The 20,082-nt window shown below is 37.1% G+C and overlaps 1 protein-coding gene across 2 annotated transcripts in view; it reads right to left on the bottom strand.

Moving 5' to 3' along the window:
• LOC126248605 (segment polarity protein dishevelled homolog DVL-3) overlaps positions 1-16,616 on the bottom strand; it is a 130,338-nt gene extending 113,722 nt beyond the window's left edge. For both annotated transcript variants that reach the window (XM_049949743.1, XM_049949742.1), the window contains exons 1-4: positions 16,050-16,616; positions 15,736-15,805; positions 9,567-9,673; positions 1,009-1,094 (exon numbers count right to left, since the gene is read on the bottom strand). In XM_049949743.1, the coding sequence (XP_049805700.1) occupies positions 1,009-1,094; positions 9,567-9,673; positions 15,736-15,805; positions 16,050-16,210 (424 nt within the window). In that variant the 5' untranslated portion in view covers positions 16,211-16,616. The remainder of the gene's footprint in view (positions 1-1,008; positions 1,095-9,566; positions 9,674-15,735; positions 15,806-16,049) is intronic.
• Positions 16,617-20,082: the final 3,466 nt, after the last annotated feature.

The following is a 20,082-nucleotide window of genomic DNA, read 5'->3' as shown; positions in this document are numbered from 1 at the left end:
TAGAATTTATTTTAAGTTTTGCGACACATCTAGTGTTATCATCTAAGGTTTCCCGCATTGCCCTTTCGGCAGACAAATGATTCTGCATCTCTCTTTTCTGATGGCTCTGAAGGAGGATTCGTACTAAAGCTTAGAAAAAGTAACATTCTCAGTCGTGTCTCGAGAACTCAATGCTTCGTCTATTTCTTCTACGTAGTTGTATTTTTTGAAAGATTTTATAGCCCATGGTGCCAGATTCAAATTTCATAGTAATTTCTTTGTGCTTTATTGCTAATGAAATGGGTATTACATCTATGACTAATTGTTCCACAAGCTTAAGAAACATGCCGAAATCTACTGTAGAGGAAAAGGTGGGAACATTGTATGATAGGTATTCCAATCTTCACAAATAAAAAGAAAACTTCAACAAGAAAAACAAGCTTCTATAAAGTAATACTTAAATTTCTGTATCAGTTCTTCAGTAATTTAATGACAGTATTACATTTAAACCTTCCTGAATGTTTTCCTTCAGCAGTCTGTGGTGAAATAAGCAAGCTAAGGCAACATTAACTTTTTTCCTTTCTAATAAACTATTCATTTCTAAAAATTACACACGATCACACTTTTTAATTTTCACACTATCACCAATGAAAACCACATACTCCAAAACTACGCAAATTCCATTTTACAAAAATGCACTGAGAATTTCTGCCTTTGCCTGTATTCTTTGTGCACACAGTGTGACAACTGTGTCAGGTATCGCCATCACAGTTTCATCAAAATGTAGGAGAAGTGTCTCATACCATGGCCCATCCTCTGTAACTTCTCTCCCTAAGAGCACAATGCTGCTGTTTGCACACACATCATGTTTGCTCTTAAATATGTATCACAGAAAACCATGAAACAAATTACATAATGTAAAATGGTTTCATGTTTGTATATAAACTACTTTCAAATTTGTAACTTGATTGAACTTCTTATGAGGTCCACACTGAAAGAACTTATGTTGGTTTAAGTTGTTGTACATACCTTGTCTGGAGCTAATGATGGACTCTGTTTCTGTGCACGTAGTGTCTTCTATGTTGGTTCTCCCACCATGAACTGGGTTAATGATACTGAAAATGAGGTGTTGATCATCAACAACTGTTATCGCTAATGATACTACTGCAAATGAACAATGCTACCTACACAGTGGAGAAAGAAAGAAAAGAGGTACAAATACAGGGTGTGCATAAGATCCAGGAACACTTTCAATTATTTACTGCAAAAGAAGCAAACATTGTACAGATATTATACATATGTCATTTTGAAGAGAAAACCTGAAAGGTTCCTCCTCCCCCCCCCCCCCCCCCCATGTATACTGCCACAGCATAGTTTGGTAATTTAATTTGCCAATAGTCAGCACTAGTCACAAACATGGCGAGTTCAGGTGCGGAGAGAGCTTTCTGTGTGAGAGTTCGAAATGGCCTCCCTGATCACCAGATCTCACTCCGTGTTACTTTTTCCTGTGGTGACACATTGAATACCTGGTGTATGTACCGCCTCTACCACATGATGTAGCAGAGCTCCAGGAAAGAATATGGAAAGCGACTGCCACAGTCGATGATGCCATGCTGGGACAGGTATGGAAAGAATTTGATTACCACATTGACATCTACAGGGTCACTCATGGTTTGCATATCAAAAAACTTTCAGAATTTCTCTTCAAAATACAATATGTATGACATCTGTACAATGTTTAGTTCTTGTACAATAAATAATTGAAAGTGTTCCTGGACTTTATGTACACCCTGTAGTTTCTTCTTATAGTTTATCTTCCCAGATTTTTTAAAAAAAAGTACTTTTTTTGTTTCTTTTAATGCATTATTCAGTTTTACAAGTAAACAGTTTTCTAAGAAGGGATCCCACTAGTTATGACATTTTTATTCTTCTGTATTTAACTAAACATATTTTAGTGGCCCACCTCATCACCATGCTCTGATTAAACAGTGCTGTAGCTCACCAACGGAATGCCATATGCCAGCCACCACCTTCAGACCAAACAAAGGACTCTGAACTCCCAATATCTTAACACCATGGAGAACCTCTGCTTCTATTATAAGAATTCTCAACCAAACTATTGTCAATAAACTCTTTAAGCACTGGGTCCTAATAATTAGAAATGCAGCAACAGTTTGTGTTTCATCATATTTCATGTAATGTCCCTCAGTTAATCAGTGCTTCACCACCAGTGATTTCTCAGATTATTGTAATCTTGTATGATGAAGGTGGTCCATATATCTGTCCCCGACAATCGAAGTGGCCTGGTATTTTGGATGACTAATGTGTTCCACTTATCTGTACTGGGCAGTGTGAATGATTTGGTTGCTGCTTGCTATTCCACAGATGATGATGACTGGGTGGACTGCTGAAATATTGGCCTCAGTTAATTGAGGGATCTGCCAGAAAAACTGCATTTACATTAGTCATTAACCCGGGAATGCCAAGTAGTCAGTTATCACAATACTTCCCACTGCTATCCTATATACAATCACAAGTGCATACATTTTTCAAGCATTCGCCACTAAGTGGAAAGGGGGGGGGGGGGCTGGCAGACAATTATACAAAGCAAATTAAGAAACAAGTAACAATCATCATATGCAATATTGCATGTCTACTCATAGGTAATAAGAGCTTAAACATGCTTACTGGATTACCTACATTTGCTTTCATATTCTAGTACATTGAATTGTGGAGGACAGGTAGTACCAGTATTATATATAAACCTACCTACTCCAGTTTAAGAGCTATATATACATCTGTATTTCACAGGCCATCTTATAGGTTGTGGCAGAGAACATATGGTGTAACAGAATAATTTCTGTCCTTTCTGTTCTATTCACTGATGGTTTGAGGCAAGTGAGATTGTTAGTATTCCTCTTTGCACACACAAATTTCTCCAATTTTCCTCTCATGTTTATTATGTGAGATACTGGATGGTTATAATTATACTGATGGTGTTCCAACTGTGGCCGTGTATGCTGCATACATCAGTGGATGCTGAAACTCCCAAGTACAACCCTTCCCTGCGGAGTATGCTGAAAAATGTAATAGTTCCACTTTCTGCTACCGAGTGAAAATACGGTGCTGTAAGCAGTTGGAACGCGATGTGAATGCAGGAAAAGGGGAGGAACGATCAAACACATAGCAACAGTGGTTCTGACACATGTATTAAGACGTGGTTACAAGTTACAACACGAGTTCAAAATGGTCTCCTTACTCAGCAATTTGCTGCATCCGTTAATATGGCATGGTCGACAGTTGCTCACAGCATATTCACTGTAATCAGGGCAATATGTTGTCATAAGCTATCCTTCCGATCAAGAGCAGCCCAGATACATCCCTGATGGACACGATCTTTCAGATATCCCCACAATCAGAAGTCAAATGGATTTGGGTTGGGGGATTTGGAAAGACACACATTTTGAAATTGCCCAGAGATGAAGTGGTTATTACCAAAGATTTCTTGAAGCAAATCTTTCACCTGGCAAGCAACATGCGGTGTTTCCCCATTTTGCATGAGAATAGTAGTGTTGACACAGTTGTGTTCTTGCAAAGCTGGACTCACGTGTTGCACAAGGAGGTCCTTAATTATGTGCAGATGCCACTGTACACCTAACAGGACCACAAGCTGTCATCTCCTCTACGAAAAATGGACCAAGAATGAAGGAGCCTGTGAAACCACACCACACAGTCGCATAAGCTGAGTGCAGTGGATGTTCCTGCACATGTTGTGGAGTAGAACCCCACACATGAAAGTTCTGTATAATCCACGGCACTGTGCAGAGTAAAATGTGCCTCGCCTGTCCAAAGAATATTCTCCAGCCACCTGTCATCCATTTCCACGCATGCCAAAAAACATAGGGCAAAGTCACTGTGTTGTAGCCTATCTTACAGTTTCATTTGGTACACATTTTGAATCTTGTGGGGATACCAGTGTAAAGTTTGCTGAAAGCTCTTGGGAACTACTGACCATGGGGGAGAGAATTCTTGTGATGCAGCTCGAGCAGTGGCAGCAGAATTTGAGGTATGTGCTGCACGTCTGGTTATAGCTAAATCAATTTCAATTTCATCAACAAATGCCATGGGAATGTGCCGCTTCTCTCCCCCTACTGCACCACCTAATTCATTTTTTCTTCAGACTTCCTGATCATATTCTTTAGCCAGTTTATTGACATGGGGCCTCTTTGCAGCTGTTTCTGTCAGCAATATTCCTGCAATGCGGTATTGCTATTGCTGCCGTTCTGACAAAACAACTTTACCACCAAAGCATGGTCTTTCTTCTCAATAGCTAATGTGTTTCGATGGAAAACTTCAACCTTCTTAACTTTTTACACAACTGTCATTTCACTAAAGAAATCAACACATGTTGCCAAACGACAAACAGCACACTTTGACGTCAAAGCAGGAAACATGTCATGTTCTGAATGCCGACAGTGCCATTATCTTCACCTGGTGGCAAAAAGTGAAACTATTATTATTTTCAGCATACTCCACAAGCACACAGATTAATGACCCTCTCTACGATGTTTCAGCATTCTGCAATGTATACAGCCAACACTGCAGCACTTGAAATACTGCCAGTTTAATTATAACCAGCTATTATGTTGCAAGAAGCAGCACATTTCTTGAATTTGAACAGGTGCCCAGTCATCTGTTTACAAATAACCCAAGTTAATTGGCCTTTCATGGAAACCATAGGAAGCTTTTTTTTCAGTTGTTACTCTGTGTCCTCTTAAATATGTTTGACCACCTCCAAATAGATGAGCCTTTCTTTCCTTGCAGATACAGTATCAGTCAGCAAATAGTTACACATATAATGAAATTTGTGAAACTCTGGGGAGATACTCCCTCTTGAACTTTGATTCCGAGAGAAAATCAAATTTGTCTGTGCCTCTAAAATCTACAATATAGTCCACTCAGTCTTGTGAGGACACGGGGAAGTTGTGAGAGGAAATAAGCAGGAAATTTGCGCCCAGAAAACAAAAATGTCATTCAGTCCGATGGAATGAACCTACTTGGGAGCCACATGTCAAGATGCTAATTTAGTTACTGAAGGCAATTTCAAACCACAGAGTTTGCCATTCCATTTTTTTTCTGAAAATAATAGTTCCGTTCCAAATGACAATTGCCACATGTCAATAGTCCACATGAGCAAACATTACTGTGTGTCGTCCACACACGGCTCTTGTTTGCAGTGTAGCACAAATGTTGGCAACGCCTGTGCTTTTATGGTCGGTGGCAGCTAATTGGAGGCAACTGTTTACAGAGTAAATTATAAGCTGTTTCCAGAAAATATGAATTACTCACATTATTTCTTCAAATACTGGCCTGGCTGGATATTCATGGTTATGAAATAAATAATGATTCCTTCTGGGCATTTCTGTTGATGTGTATGACTTTAACAATTTTATATTGAAATAGATATTAATGAATACATACAAAATAAAGAATACCTGTAGCGGTGACAGGCTGATACTATTTAATTGATACGAAATATGTACTTTTACTTGTGGTGACAGACACAAATGAATTACTCATGTTGTGCAGATGGCCCTTTCTTCAGCTTTTGCTATTGCCGCATATTGGCATTTCTATTATTCATATATCTACAAACGTGTGCTGAAATATTACTTACAATATGGGTGGTCTTTTCTAATTTCACTTCATCTTGGCATTTCTATTATAGATGTAGGTAGCAGTTTGGCAATTTTTATGTCAAAGTAATTATTATGGGATCTGTCTAAATTATGGAAATTTTTGTTTTGATACAGACTGATCTGAAGTAATTTGTATAAAATACGCAATTCTGATATTGATGACAGACTGTCAGAAATAATCCTGTCAAATGGACAGTCATTTGTTTATTTCCCACTATTGCAAAATGGCTGAGATTTCTATTATGACATCACAAATGGTTCGAGGTCTAGGTTAGGTTGAAAGACAACAGTTTGGTTGGGATTTGGTGAAGTCAACAATTGTGAAACCAAAAACACTGGTTGTGGTCACAGACCAATCTGTGCTGTAGCCCAAAGTCTAGGTCACACTGGAAGGCAACAGGTTATGAGTTGATGAAGTCAACGAATGTGAATACGAAATGTAGGTGGAGGTCCCAGAATGACCTGTAGCATAGTCCAAGGTCTATGTAAGTGTGATGTCTCTCAACCTGTCACACTATTTGCAGTGATAAATAGGTTTTAATTTAATTTCCATTAATAAATTCCATATGTGCTGCGTAGATCCTTCTGATCAGAAAAGATCGAAAGGGAATGAGGCTGTCTCATGGGGGTTACATCCTAGCAACCCAAGCAAAGATTCTACTGAAAGTGTGTGTATTTTTACAGATATTAACTTTTAATTTTCTGAGACAACTTTGTCAGTCTTTAATCACCTTAAAAGGCAACCATAGATGTTCATGCTGCATTTTTGGTATTCTCGTAAACATTAAATGACAAATAATGAAACATAACTTCAGCCTGAGAAAGTGCACTCTTTCATGGGGACAATTTGTTATCACTCTATTGAGTTTTGAGCTGTGGCCTCCTCCAAAAAACACTGTCACATTGCCCTTAAGGAACACAAAGGAAATGATATCAAGTGGTTAATGTCACACGGAATACATCTGAAGTGTGGTGGAGATATGAATCTTATTTCTCATATGAAAAGTACAGAGATGGGGTGCAGTAGAGCTGCAAAAGGAGTGGTTATAGAGTGAGTTACAACATTCGCAAAAATTTTTGCTTTGAGGGAAGCAAGCTAAGTCTTGCATATAATTTGCAATTAACATTTCTATGGGTGAAAAGGTGCTGGAACTTTTTTTTATTCCTGCTGAGCTGCAATTATCTGAGAAGAATGTTGCAGACTAGAGAAGCTTCTGCACAGATGTGTGCACAGAAATGTATTTTAAGGAAAGTGAGAAACTTGGTGGTTAAAGAGTTATTGTCAAAATCAACACTGCAATGTTTCAAAGGAGAAGAGTTGGTAAAGACACTAAAAAAAAGAGGAAGGTAGATATTCAGAGGACTCTAAAGAGGAACTCACAAGTGTTTTTTCAAAGTTGTTCCAAAGACACTGAAAGAAGGTGCTGCTGAGTGTAATCAAAGAGTGCATACTTCCAGGAACCACAGAAATTTCCAACAGCTTTAGGTAATGCAAAAGTTTGAATGATGAAGGTTCCAAGCACTTCACTATTAATCACAGAGTGACATTTAAAGATCTTGAAACAGGTGCAAACAGAAACAGTATCGAAGGCGCTTGGTCGACAATAAGATCACTGCATGTAAATAGACAGGGCAAAAAACTTTTTGGCAGCTATTTATCTGAATATATATGTGGTGCAGCAGAATTTATTTATGCATTTTATGGGGTATGCATCACCAGTGTACAAGCCCTTGTGCGATATGTTCATTTTAATAAAACTCTGGTGTTTTTATCATTTTTATATTTTGTGATATTCCTTAGTTGTTTCCATTTTTTTTTTTTTTTTTTTTTTAAGGATGTGGTCCATCCAAGTAACTAAACAAAAGGTCATATGAAGTGAAATGCATGTAGAACAAAAATATAGTCTTATTAAGTTGCATGGATTGACCACATCTGCAAGAATATAATAATGATAACACCTGTGTTAAATCATTTATTATGTGCTTGTGCATATAAGTGTTTCTCTGCAAAATCTCAGTTGCATTGCACAATGATATGTACTACGCTAAAGGATGTTATGTGAAAATGCTGTACATGCTTCTCCGGCGATTGAAATTGAAATATCGTTACTGGCTATCAAGATCAACTATTCTGTCACCCGAGTTTCCTGCCATTGCTTGCAGCAGGAGTTGGTTACCAACATACACTTCAAGGTAAGAGCACCAATGGCCCTTTGTAAAACTTTGCCACCCACATGTAATAGATACCAGTCTTGCTTGCTCAATAGGAAAGACTGAATCACTCATGGGTGAGCAACTGCTACAAATATCATTAAAGGGAAAGAGTGCCTTTAAACTGTCACTATAATTTTAATCCATGAACTATAGACATGATTTTAATGTAAAGGGAAAAAGATGAAGCAAGGTATTGTGAGTGAAACAAAAGCTAATAAGCAGCATGTACACAATTACACCAATTGCAAAACATTTATGTCTTATTACATAATGAAGTCACACATCTGTTTCCAGATGTACTATGCACAATACACAAACATCTCTCAGAAATTGAAGTTCTAAAAAAATGTCTACGGCCTGAGCTATGTGACTTTTTCCCTTAATTTTACTTAATATTAGATGGATTGTAGTTCTGAATGTGAAATTTTATGACAAATTCTTCACAGGAAATGCCAAAACATTTAACAAAACAGAATGAAGGCTCATATTTGTATAATGGTATAATCAAATACATATTTTGCTACCTGTTGTTTACAAAACTGCACAACACAAAAATTTCACAATACCACATGCATTAACCAAATTCTGGTTGTTAAAAAGACCAGTGGTATAGAAGTTAATAAACATACAAACATGACAGCGAGTATGTCTATTTTGTCACTGTATTATAACGACAAATCCGGTTTCACTGTAAAGTGATGCCTGGATACACGAATAAATAAATAAAATTAACCTAATGGTACATGTGCAAGGCTGTAGGTATAGTAAGATACCAGCCCAGAGAAGTATCTATAAAAATTGTAGTGTAGATCTTTCTAGAATCTAGTATCACAATTACGAGAAGGGAGTTTAAGCTGCGTGCCCAGCTGGGGTGGCTTGACAATAATGAGCGAGTCAAAAGACAAAGTTGCACAGACTGTCCTAATACTGTTTGGTAGGATAAACACAATATCGATAAAGCAGAGTTATGACAGCACTATTACACACCACACCACAATGGGACATGTACAAAATTATTACTTAGATTTACATGTCGTATGCTGAATTAATAAACATGTGGAAACTCAGCATCTAATATTTGATGGTGCCCATAGTGGACTTCAGGTTTGTAATTAATAATCTTAGTTCATTTACTCTGTTGGCAAGAAAACATGTCAAAATGTTAGTGAGCACTAATTTTTTTTACTCGCCAATTACCATTGATATGACTATTATTTTTGTTTCACTATTGTTACAAGTAACAGCACTTGGGTATTCTAAAATCACGGTAATTACACCCAATGATAATACTGTTACTAGTAAAAGAATATGTTTGAAGTTTCTATTGGTCATGTTTAATAATGTTAACTTTATAGTCTCTTTCCTTGAACATCAGTACATCTCACAAGCAATGTGAGTGTACATTTTATGAATGGACAGAATAAATCCTGAAAACAAAACAAGTCACTATCATCTCATCAATCTCAGCCAATATCCCTCAATGTGCTAAAGCAAATCTACAAATGAGAGACATTGGCTTTATCTTGTTAAGAACAACATTACGAACCATTTATCAAGTCGACAAAAAAAAAAAAAAAAAAAAAGTGCCTATTTACATGTCAGCAGTTAATGGCACCAATCATACATTATGAAGTTTTTTTTTATATTATATATATTTGAAGTGCATTTACTCACTGGATGTCAGCTGATCTTTCCAAAGGAACTTTGATGTCTGATGGGGCAACACTTTCAGTGCACTGAGAGGTTCCATCAGAAATGTTACTACCCTCGGCAGACACCAGCTACAGGAACAAGAACAACACTGAAATAAAACTTTTACATATGCCAAAGATCTAAAATCATGTATACAAGTCTACATGCAAACGTATTGTACTATACGCAATAAAAACAATTACTGAAAATCTAACACTAGCTTATGGAACAATCTTATTTGTTACTACTCTAAAGTCACTTTCCTTACAACATTTATCGTTTTTACCCCTGCCTCTCAACGTTTCATTAATTTCTCTGATCAGTATTTTCTAAAATGGTTCAAATGGCTCTGAGCCCTATGGGACTTAACATCTGTGGTCATCAGTCCCGTAGAACTTAGAACTACTTAAACCTAACTAACCTAAGGACATCACACACATCCATGCCTGAGGCAGGATTCGTACCTGCAACCGTAGCGGTCACGCGGTTCCAGATTGAAGCGCCTAGAACAGCAGTATTTTCTATTTCATTACAAATAAACAAAGGCACCTTGCTACAGCATTTTCTCCTAAGAAGGAAGGAGATAAAGCGCTTACACTGGAGCGGGATGGGGGGGAATGGTTAAGGAGCATAAAGCCTAAAAAGCTGTCATGTTGGATAATGATGATAAAACCAGTTGCTAATTATTACTCGGCAAGCCAAACTGGTTACCTAGCCAGGGTGGCAGCACGAGAAGCAGAAAGGGGAGGCAGTACTAGCATACATTCCAGTGCTCTTACAAGTGAAGCACTGTCCCACACTACACACCTTTATGTGCCACTGAATGGAGTTCCCATTTGCAAAAAGAACAGAATCAGGATTAACAGTGTCTCTCACGTTGGCTGCTCACAAAGTTTGCTTGCAGAATCCGTAAAACTACCTTCCTTGCAACTACTGCAGTTTTCCACAGCTGTGTCTCTCTATTTGTAATCTGCTGTTTAAGTTCCAGATAACAGCAGACACTCTGTTCTAATCTATGCCGGCTGATTGTTATATTTTCAGCTTTCCTGCCCATCCAAGTGTTTCCTCCATTGTAATAACAGACTTTTTTGGCACGATACATGGCCTTTCTATTCTTCTGATGTCATAGCAGTAACACTTAATAACACAGTATCAAAAGAAAACTAATGGTATGTTCTGAAGGTTAGCATTTTTGGCTAGTAATGCTGAAGTCCTAGGTCTTGTTCCTCAGGACCACCTCAACTTTTTCTTTGTTGAAAAGGTCGAAGGAACTCTCCTCAGCCCTGTGAGGCGAACTAAAAAGTTTTTTTGGGTATAAAAGCAACAAGACTGATATGCAAATCACTGAATCAGCATTGCGTTGAAAGACCTGCATCAGGCAAGGCAAGACGTATTATTTATTAGCAGCAAAACCACCAGGAAATATTTTTTTCAGCTTCAGATGACTGATGTTTTACAACTACTGGTCTTATCCTTTGCAAGATTCTATACGAGATCTACAGCATTTAGGTCTCAATGGTACAGCATTAGTTGCAAGCGAGCCTTTTCTAACAAAAGTTTGTCAATGGGATAAAAAGAAGAAGGCTGACACTCCTTAATTAATGGCAAAATTTTGGCTTACCTTTTCTCCACATATTTTTGATTTTATCTGTCCATTTCTATATGATATTCAGAGAGCAGAAGTGAACAAAAATGAAACTTCGTACCCACAATCAAATGTTGCCTGGCACTGTTTGACAATAGTCTTTAACACACTGTCATTTTGCAACATTTATTCAGTATTGTATGGGTGAATGCATGGTTCATCTAAATAAACCACTGGCCACTTTGACACTTCATTTTTTTTCATAAAAAATAACGTAATACCCTCTTTTGTCAATTATGTTTACTAGTCCACACACAATGAAATTCATTCTGGTACATTTTAAAATCATAGCCCATAGGGGGAACAGTTTTCCTTGGCGTTTTTTTTGCTAGCCTGGAGGTCCAGATCTGGGTGTCAAAAGCTAAGTTTTTGCAGAAAATGGTATTTCCTTGTATTGTTCATTACATCACAAGACAGTGTTGTCTAATAACACATCTACCTATAATCTACGAGAGATGTGAGAAAAGTAATAAGACATTTTCCATCTAACAAAGCTTTTATTTTCTTTATTTATTACTTTTTTTTCAAACTATAATATTGTCCTCTTCAAATTAGTTCCCTCTGGCATCAATACACCGACAAAGTAGTTGTTACCAGTCTTGGTAGCAGCACTGAAAATCATCAACTGGTAGGGCCTTTAACACGTTGACCAAATACTTTTGATTGTTCACCAGAGTCACAACATGACACCCTTTTAAGACATTTTTCAATATCAGGAAAAGAAAGAGTCAAAAGGACTCATCAGTTGAATAGGGGGGGGGGGGGCTGTGGAATAATAGGAATGCTTTCTAAGGTCAAAATTTCTGTGATAGAAGTGTCTGTGAAACTTTGGATGTTATGATGCAGCATCAACTTGTCTGCAATATCCAGTTTCTCTTGACTCACCTTTTTCCTAAGCATTTCAAGAACATTTTTGTAAAACACTTGGTTGAAAGTTTGTCTCGAAGGAACAAATTCTTTATGCCTGATACCACTATTGTCAAAAGAGCACATCAGCATTGTTTTGATCTTGGATTTGCTCATTCAAGCTTTTTTTGGTTGAAGAGGTGTGTGTGTGCGCCATTCCTCACTTTGCAGCTTTGTCTCTGGATTGTACTAAAAAATCCAGTATTCATCATCTTTTATCACATGGCAACCATTCTTGGTTATTGGCAATCCTCTCAAGACCAATGCAAACATTTCTTTGATTGCCCTTTTGCTCAGCTGCGATTTTTTTTTGCCCTCATTTTGGCAAAAATCTTTCACATGCACAAAACCTCAGTCAAAATTTGTAGTGCTGTGAAAGTGTATCACTCTTATTGTTAATCATTGTTCTGATCACAAAAATGCATGCATGTGTTTGACATTTTTATCGGCTTTTAAAATCGAAGGTCTCCCTGTGTGAACTTCCCCTTCAACGTGTTCTCGGTATACCAAAAATGAATCGTGCCAATGAAACACTTGTGCTCTTGATAAGAAATGTGCCCCATACACCAGTTTCAACTTTTCAATGGCCACACTTGCAGATTTTCCAAGTTAAACACAAAACTTGATGGCATAACAAAAACACAACATCACTGATGGTGATCTCAAAAATCATAAGATCACTGTACACAGCTGAAACTCTGACAGAGAATCTGGAAGGGAAGAACATACCAGTCAATCCAAGTAGAATAAGAGAGCACTGCCAGATCACTCGCAGTGTTGTCGGTCTCTTTACTTTTCTCATTCACTTTGTATATCATCAATGAAACATTTCTTGTGTGCATTTTACTTTTCCACTTTCTGGCAGATACTTGAATCCTGCTCCATCTGACATAATGTCACCATTTTTGCTTGTCAACATGCAGTAGCACCTTCCAGCACATTCTCTCGAACACTATCACACTCTTCACATTCTCACTAAAATTAATGGCATTAAAAGGGAGTTGTCACAGTATCCCGTGAAGATACTTCCTGTAATCACTTTTTGGTGTACATACTGTGCGGTAACAATACATGCTACTTTGAATTGGAACGAGAATGTACCCAGTCAGGTGAACACTTTAGTTTTTGCTACAGCCAGATAACCAATTCACCATGTTGAGTAATACCAAATAATGCTTCCCAGTTAAACGAAGCATTAGAAAATAGAAGTCAAAATACACCAACTCAATTGGCATTTTTCATCCAATGTTATACATGAAAGACTTATTAACAATACTAATTAACAGTAAAACGTGACAAAATACAAACACTGTGACTGAAGTACAGAAGATTGTAATGGAGTGTACCAGAATCGATTTTTTACTTTGTGAGGAATGATTTGTTTCTCGATCTTTCAAAGTCACTTTATTGTACTTAACACAAGAAATTAACACAATTACTCAACTGATATGATATAATCTGTAGAAATACACAGAAAAAAGGCAGTATGTCAAAATGAATCCTAAAATGGGTGAATGCATGCTGAAATCTTAGCTGGTTAAGTACAATATCTTTCAGGGATCACTGCTGGGACTGCTGCTCTTCAGTTTCTGTGCGAATAATATTGTTTTCAGTAGCAGATGTCTACGTTGACATGTTTGCAGGTGACTCTACACTTAAGAGAAGAAATAGAATTAAGAGTTTCTGGAAGTATCAATGTAGATACTAAAATATTTGAATTAAGAATTCTTTTTTCAAGGAAAAATTGAGAAGCTGCCTAAATAGTTCATATGACAAACGATGTCAGAATTGGAAGCAATCAACATTATTGTTGTTATGTTGTCAGTAAAATGATGCAACACCAATGAATAGCCAAATCAAAAGAGTTTGGGAGTTTCACCATACAACAAACAGAATTTCGCAGAAAAAAAATATAATGCTGAATTTACAATTTAAAGTAACCTGTTCGGTAACTGTAGCTAAACTAATACTTGTGACATGATAACTGCTGGCTTCACTTACAATCAAACTATCCCCTTCTAACCTATTATAAACCTTGAGCTATTCTCGACATTGCTCTGTCGTCACAAACTTTTGTCTACAAAATAATATCGAGGCCAAAAGAAACACTGCCACTGTTATGTTCAATACCTGCTCCCCTTGAAATACCTGGTTATAGAAAGATAGACACATACTGCAAATCTACTGCAGATAGTTGTGCTAGTATTAACATTCTTCAACGAGGTGTTATGTCTACCCCTGTACAGTAATTGTCATCTTTTCTTTCATGTGGATTAATACTCAATTTCATGAAAAACATCAGTAGAGCCAAACGAAGTCTGCCGTAAGCCCAGAAATACAGATCTAAAAGAAATCGGGAACTCAAATTACTGGTTATTACTGACAATCATCTCATATGGGAGTATTGATTAAATTTGCTCTAAAACAAGCACCAGCATATTTCTTATGAGGGAAGTATCCAAACAGTAAATGTAGACACACTTTTAATAATCTACTATAGCCTAATCTACTTAAACTTTTCTTAGCAACTCAAAGGCACATGCAGCCTCCACAAAAATAGAGATCAGTGATGTCAAAGAAAAAGGCTATCAGATGCATTAAAAACTTATTCCAGAGGTTTTACTACACACTACATTTCGAAATGCAAATTATTGAGGGTCTAATCCATGTAGGTTTACACAATTGAAAAGAACAGTGCAGTCTTGTTGAACAAATGTATACATACAGTTTGCTACAACAAATGAAATAGGAGTGTGATTAGAATCTTGGAATGAAATACCTTTGATTAACTGGAAAGGACCATATAAATTCTAAGTACATCCACATTACAAAGCAAACAAATGACTGAGAACATTAAAAAATGAAAGCTTATTTACTCTGGGCCAGTCATATGGGGGATTTTAGTGGGGTTTTTTTTCCCAAAAATATTATGAGAAAGTACACCTACATAAGCATGCTGGAAATGTTTAAAACGTTTTTTGTATATTAATGTTTCTGCTGCTTGTGTTTCAGTACATTCATGTAGCCAATGTACCAAATTTCTGAATTATATATTGTAAACTAAAAGTGGATCAAGGTAATAAGTGCAAAATTGTGTTTCTTATTGCAGTAAATCGCAATATTGTTGGAATTACATTCATATGATTCTGTGTTAAGTGTTTGACACATAATTTTATAAACGATGCTAATATTGGTTAAACTACAAGAACTGCTACATACACAGAATATTTGGCTTAAAAAATTAGGTTTCGAGCCAGAAAATAACTGCAAGGAAGTTTATAAGGTTGTCATCACATCTACAGTTATTATTTAGTAACAGCTGGCTGGTTGGTTGCTAATTACAGACAAACGAATATTAAGAGGAAACTGACCGTAGTGAAAGTTTCTCACCGGGCTCAAGTAATAGCCATAAACACAGGATGAACTGGGAAACGCTGAAGGCCAAGTAAGTGTCAAGTCAACGCTTTCACCGAGACATTTGCGTAATGTCATCTCTCTTTTCCGAAAGTCAAGTAGTACAGACATATGAGGAAAATATCACAAGCTGCGTTGCTATTCTGTTGAGCGAGCTAAGAAATAAAGAGTTTCGGGTTCACTTACCCAGGAAACAACTCTTCCGTTAAAACATGGGAGGTGTGCATCATCATCTATTATTTCTTCTTTCACGACACTGAAAATAAAGGAGTAGGTCAATGTAACACTCTCGCAATATATGTAACACATTACAGCAGGGCAAGCAATTTCTTGTGTGTTGTCAACAAACATTCCTTCCTGCAATCGCGTACACTTCAACAAACTTTCAAAACCTCATTTTAGCATTTTACAAACAGCGTCAAGGTAACAACAGCACGATGACACACGTCTATCAATTTGTATTTATTCACACACGCATATACTTCACTGAAGTTGCTTACCCAAAATCATCGTCCATTGACTTGAAGAAGAATTTATAGTTGGGGCGATTAAGTACATTTTTAAAGTCAGCAAGCGTAACACGTTCAGGGGCAATATTAAGTTTCACTAGGTATGGCGTTTCCTCGTCATCAATGTGATATATAATTTTGGTTTCTTCCATATCAGGGACAAACGTATACACAGGCAATAACCTTCATGAAGACTTCAATATGGCAGGCATGAATCAATCCACAACTGAAGTCAACTTGTGTCTAGATACTATATTAAGAACAGCTTTCTATGTTGCGTTTAATATTGCGACAATCGTCTAAAAGTTGGTATACGAAATTTTCTTGGCCTGAACGTTCTCTTTGAAGCGAAAGCATTACAAAGTTCCCGAGATCACTAACCGCGTTTTTCGAATTCACAAGATCTGTGAGTCACTTGTTCAGTCTATCCAGAGCAGCATTATTTATTTATTATTTTACAAGCGTCAACTTGTTCGAAAATAAAAATACACGCGAAATACAAACTAAACGAATCTGATTATTGTTTGCATCCTATACGACAGTAAGGTCTAACACTACAATAACTTCTGAAACATATAAGATCTGTGATTTAATTTCAGAGATACTTTCGTAAGTGATCGGTAGGCAACCATGTAATACAAGCTCACACGCGACGGTCTACTTTGCCACGTCAGTTTAACCCGAATTTTCGATAGAACTTGATGTGATTCACCAAATCATTGCAGCACCGATGTGATTATTGTTCAAAATGAAATAATTTGCGTTAGACAGATATCGTTGACATATCTTCCAAATTCCTGCGGTAAATGGACTGTATTGTCTAAACTTCAACGTATTGCATATGTAAGAGTATACAAACAAGATATTCACCCGAAGAAGGTAAATTGTCTAGAGTGAATAGAATATATAAAAAGGGATAAAAGTCATTCTAATTGCAAATCAATTCCCAAAATATTGGGATATACCACATACCGTCAGTCACTGAACCCACAAGAATATGTGTTGCAATCTTTTGTTTCTGGTAACTATTAATGACATGATCCTCGTTCATCAGATCCGACGCAGTACATGCAGACGATATGTTCTTCACTCATTGTGGTATTGGCCTCAACAATCTGCAAAAATTCTCTTGACAGTACACTTTATAAAAAGCTTATTGATTTAGAGTGAATGGAATTTTGTTTCATGAAAATACATCACTGCAGGTTGTTTCTAGTTTCAGCACCAAACTTACCTCTGATGACTCTACATGTGTCATGTCCTTGCATGTATGTTTAGAAGACAAATAGTCATCGGTCTGATGTGTAAAATATATTAATGGTAAATTTATTTGTTAATGTGTCTTACGAATAGGGCAACTCAAGTTCCTATTAGAACACCTTGTTTTCTATTTCTCAAATAATTGTATCGTATGGTGTTGGCAACTGTAATCATATTCATGATATCCTGTTACTGCATTAGAAGGCGATTATAGTAATCAAGGAATCTTGATGTAAAGCTTTCCACAGACTCAGTTTTCTGAGCAAAAAAACAGTTTCAAAGTAAACACACATACACGCACAATGGGATGGTGGCTAAATAAAATCTGCGCCGTTTACAAGTGCCTGGAAACTATTTTTGCAGTCAGCCAGAAAGCGATGGAGAATATACAGACCATAATTTCTAGTCCGCAAGTCCACATTAGTCATTGTGCTCACTGAAAGATAATATTCTTACTTCCTATTTACTAAGCTGGCTCAGGAACTATGAATATGAATCATTTTTTTGAGTTTTAACTAATTCATACATTCAGTAAAAGATCACACACACAAAACATAATAATATTCCTGATAGTAATAGTAATGTCCCTATCGGAAACAGCACTATTAACAGTTCAGAGATGATCTATATGGGAAGTACCAGACAAAATGGTCTATCGCCCTGACTTCTATTCACCTCAAGTTATTGCTTGCCTTAAAAGTGTAAAATAATCTCACCACTTGCCGTGCAGTTTTCTCAACATTACAGGCGGCACACAAACACTTACTTCCATGAAATGTAAGCGATCCAGGTCAGTGTACAGTCCTCGAGAGATGACTTCCTGCTTTTACTGAAAACGTGTTTGCTGGATGACCGGGTGTGATGTCATCTGAGGCACAGTGCACACAGGCGTCTGACTGACAGGGACAGATTGATATCTTGGTGCAAAGCGTCTCTTTTATTGGCTTCTCTGGCCGTATTTACATATGGGTGCTGCGGACTGCTGAACGGATCTGCTATCAACCGCTCTTGCCACAGATAGCGGCATCTATGTGGCCACTTTCAGTTTGCTATATATTGACAGAGATCTGGGGTACAGCATAGAGTGTGGCCTGGCAAAGATTGCATCAACATCGAGTCATACCAGTGTTGGGTTTGTGTCGGTTCTGGAGCGCCACGACCGACCTCATTTGAGCTCTTCTGGCAGGAGAGTTAATTTGGAGTTGGAACGGCTACTTAGATCTGGTGCAGGGTCACACATTGGTGTGGTTCCTGTTGATTCACTCTGTAGGTGGGACTATACTAGACATGGCCTACACCTCAACAAGAAAGGAAAGGGTAAACTGGCAGGGCTGATAGCAGGAAATTTAAAGGGGGGGGGGGAACTACATCTCATGGTGGAAATTCTTTTTTAGTGTAAGATCAGTGTCCAGTGGGAAACTCAGCCAGGCAAGTACTAAAGATGTTAAAAAAGTTCAAGATACTCACAAAAGCAAAGTGAAAAATAATGTTAGTATATTTCATCAAAATATTGGGGGATTGAAGTATAAAACTGATGAGCTTCTGCTTTGTTTAGAAGATATAGAAACTGAGAATGTAATAGATGTACTATGCCTGTCTGAGCATCACATTGTAACTGATATGCAAAAGGTTAGCATCAATGGGTACAAATTAGCTGCACATGTAAGTAGAGATAATATGATGAGAGGAGGAGTTGCCATATATGTCAAAAGCTTCCACAATGTAAAAAATTTAGAAACTAAAAAAATTTGTGTAGAGCAACATATGGAAGCATGTGCCACTGAACTTAAACTAAACGATGGCACTTCCATAATTGTAACAGTGTCTCAGGGAATTTCCAGCTATTTCTAGATAACTTGGATGCTTTGTTGTGCTATATGTCAGACATGGGGAAGCAAATTATCATTTGTGGGGATTTCAATGTTGATTCCCTGAAAGAGTGTAACAGGAAGAATGACCTTGTAGTATTACTCAGTTCTTTCAATTTGAGCTCTGTCATTGATTTTCCTACTCGGATAACAAAAAACAGCAGTACATTGATAGATAACTTTTTTATAGACCAAGATAAATTTAAGGACATAAATGCTTATCCTGTTGAGAATGGTCTTTCAGATCATGGTGCACAGCTAGTTACAGTACATGACATAGCTACATGCAGTATATCAAATCAGACTTTCAAAGCAGTGCGTTCAATTAACAATATAAATATTGCAAACATTAGGGAAAGCCTACAGCAGCTAGACTGGGATGAAGTGTATAAGGAACTTGAAATATAACTTATTTCACGATACATTTTTAAGGGTATTTAAAAATTGTTTTCCCAAGAAAACAGTTAAACATAATTCCAAGAAAACATATAAAAACCTTGGCTAACTAAAGGAATAAGAATATCTTGCAACCGTAAAAGAGAACTGTATCTAACAGAAAGAGGGAGTACTGACACCGAAATTGTTCAATATTATAAAAGCTGTTGTGCGGTACTAAGAAAAGTTATTAAAAAGTCCAGAAGCATGTGTATCATGTCTGAGATCAGTAACTCTGATAATAAAATTAAAGCAATTTGGAATATTATTGAAAGGAAACAGGGCAACCGAGAGCACAGGAAGACTTTAGTGCCATAAAACTGAATGACAAGTGTCCTAACAAACAATCAGAAATTGAAAATATTTTCAATAATCATTTTTTAAATGTTGTGGAGAAAATAGGATCTAGAACTTCTGTAGAAGAGGCAAGGCTACTAATAGAAGAGGCCATACCTGTGCAG

This window comes from Schistocerca nitens, chromosome 3 (assembly GCF_023898315.1).
Source record: "Schistocerca nitens isolate TAMUIC-IGC-003100 chromosome 3, iqSchNite1.1, whole genome shotgun sequence".
NCBI lineage: Eukaryota > Metazoa > Arthropoda > Insecta > Orthoptera > Acrididae > Schistocerca > Schistocerca nitens.
Note: the sequence above shows the minus strand (reverse complement) of the source record. Positions and strands in the feature narration are given on the sequence as shown.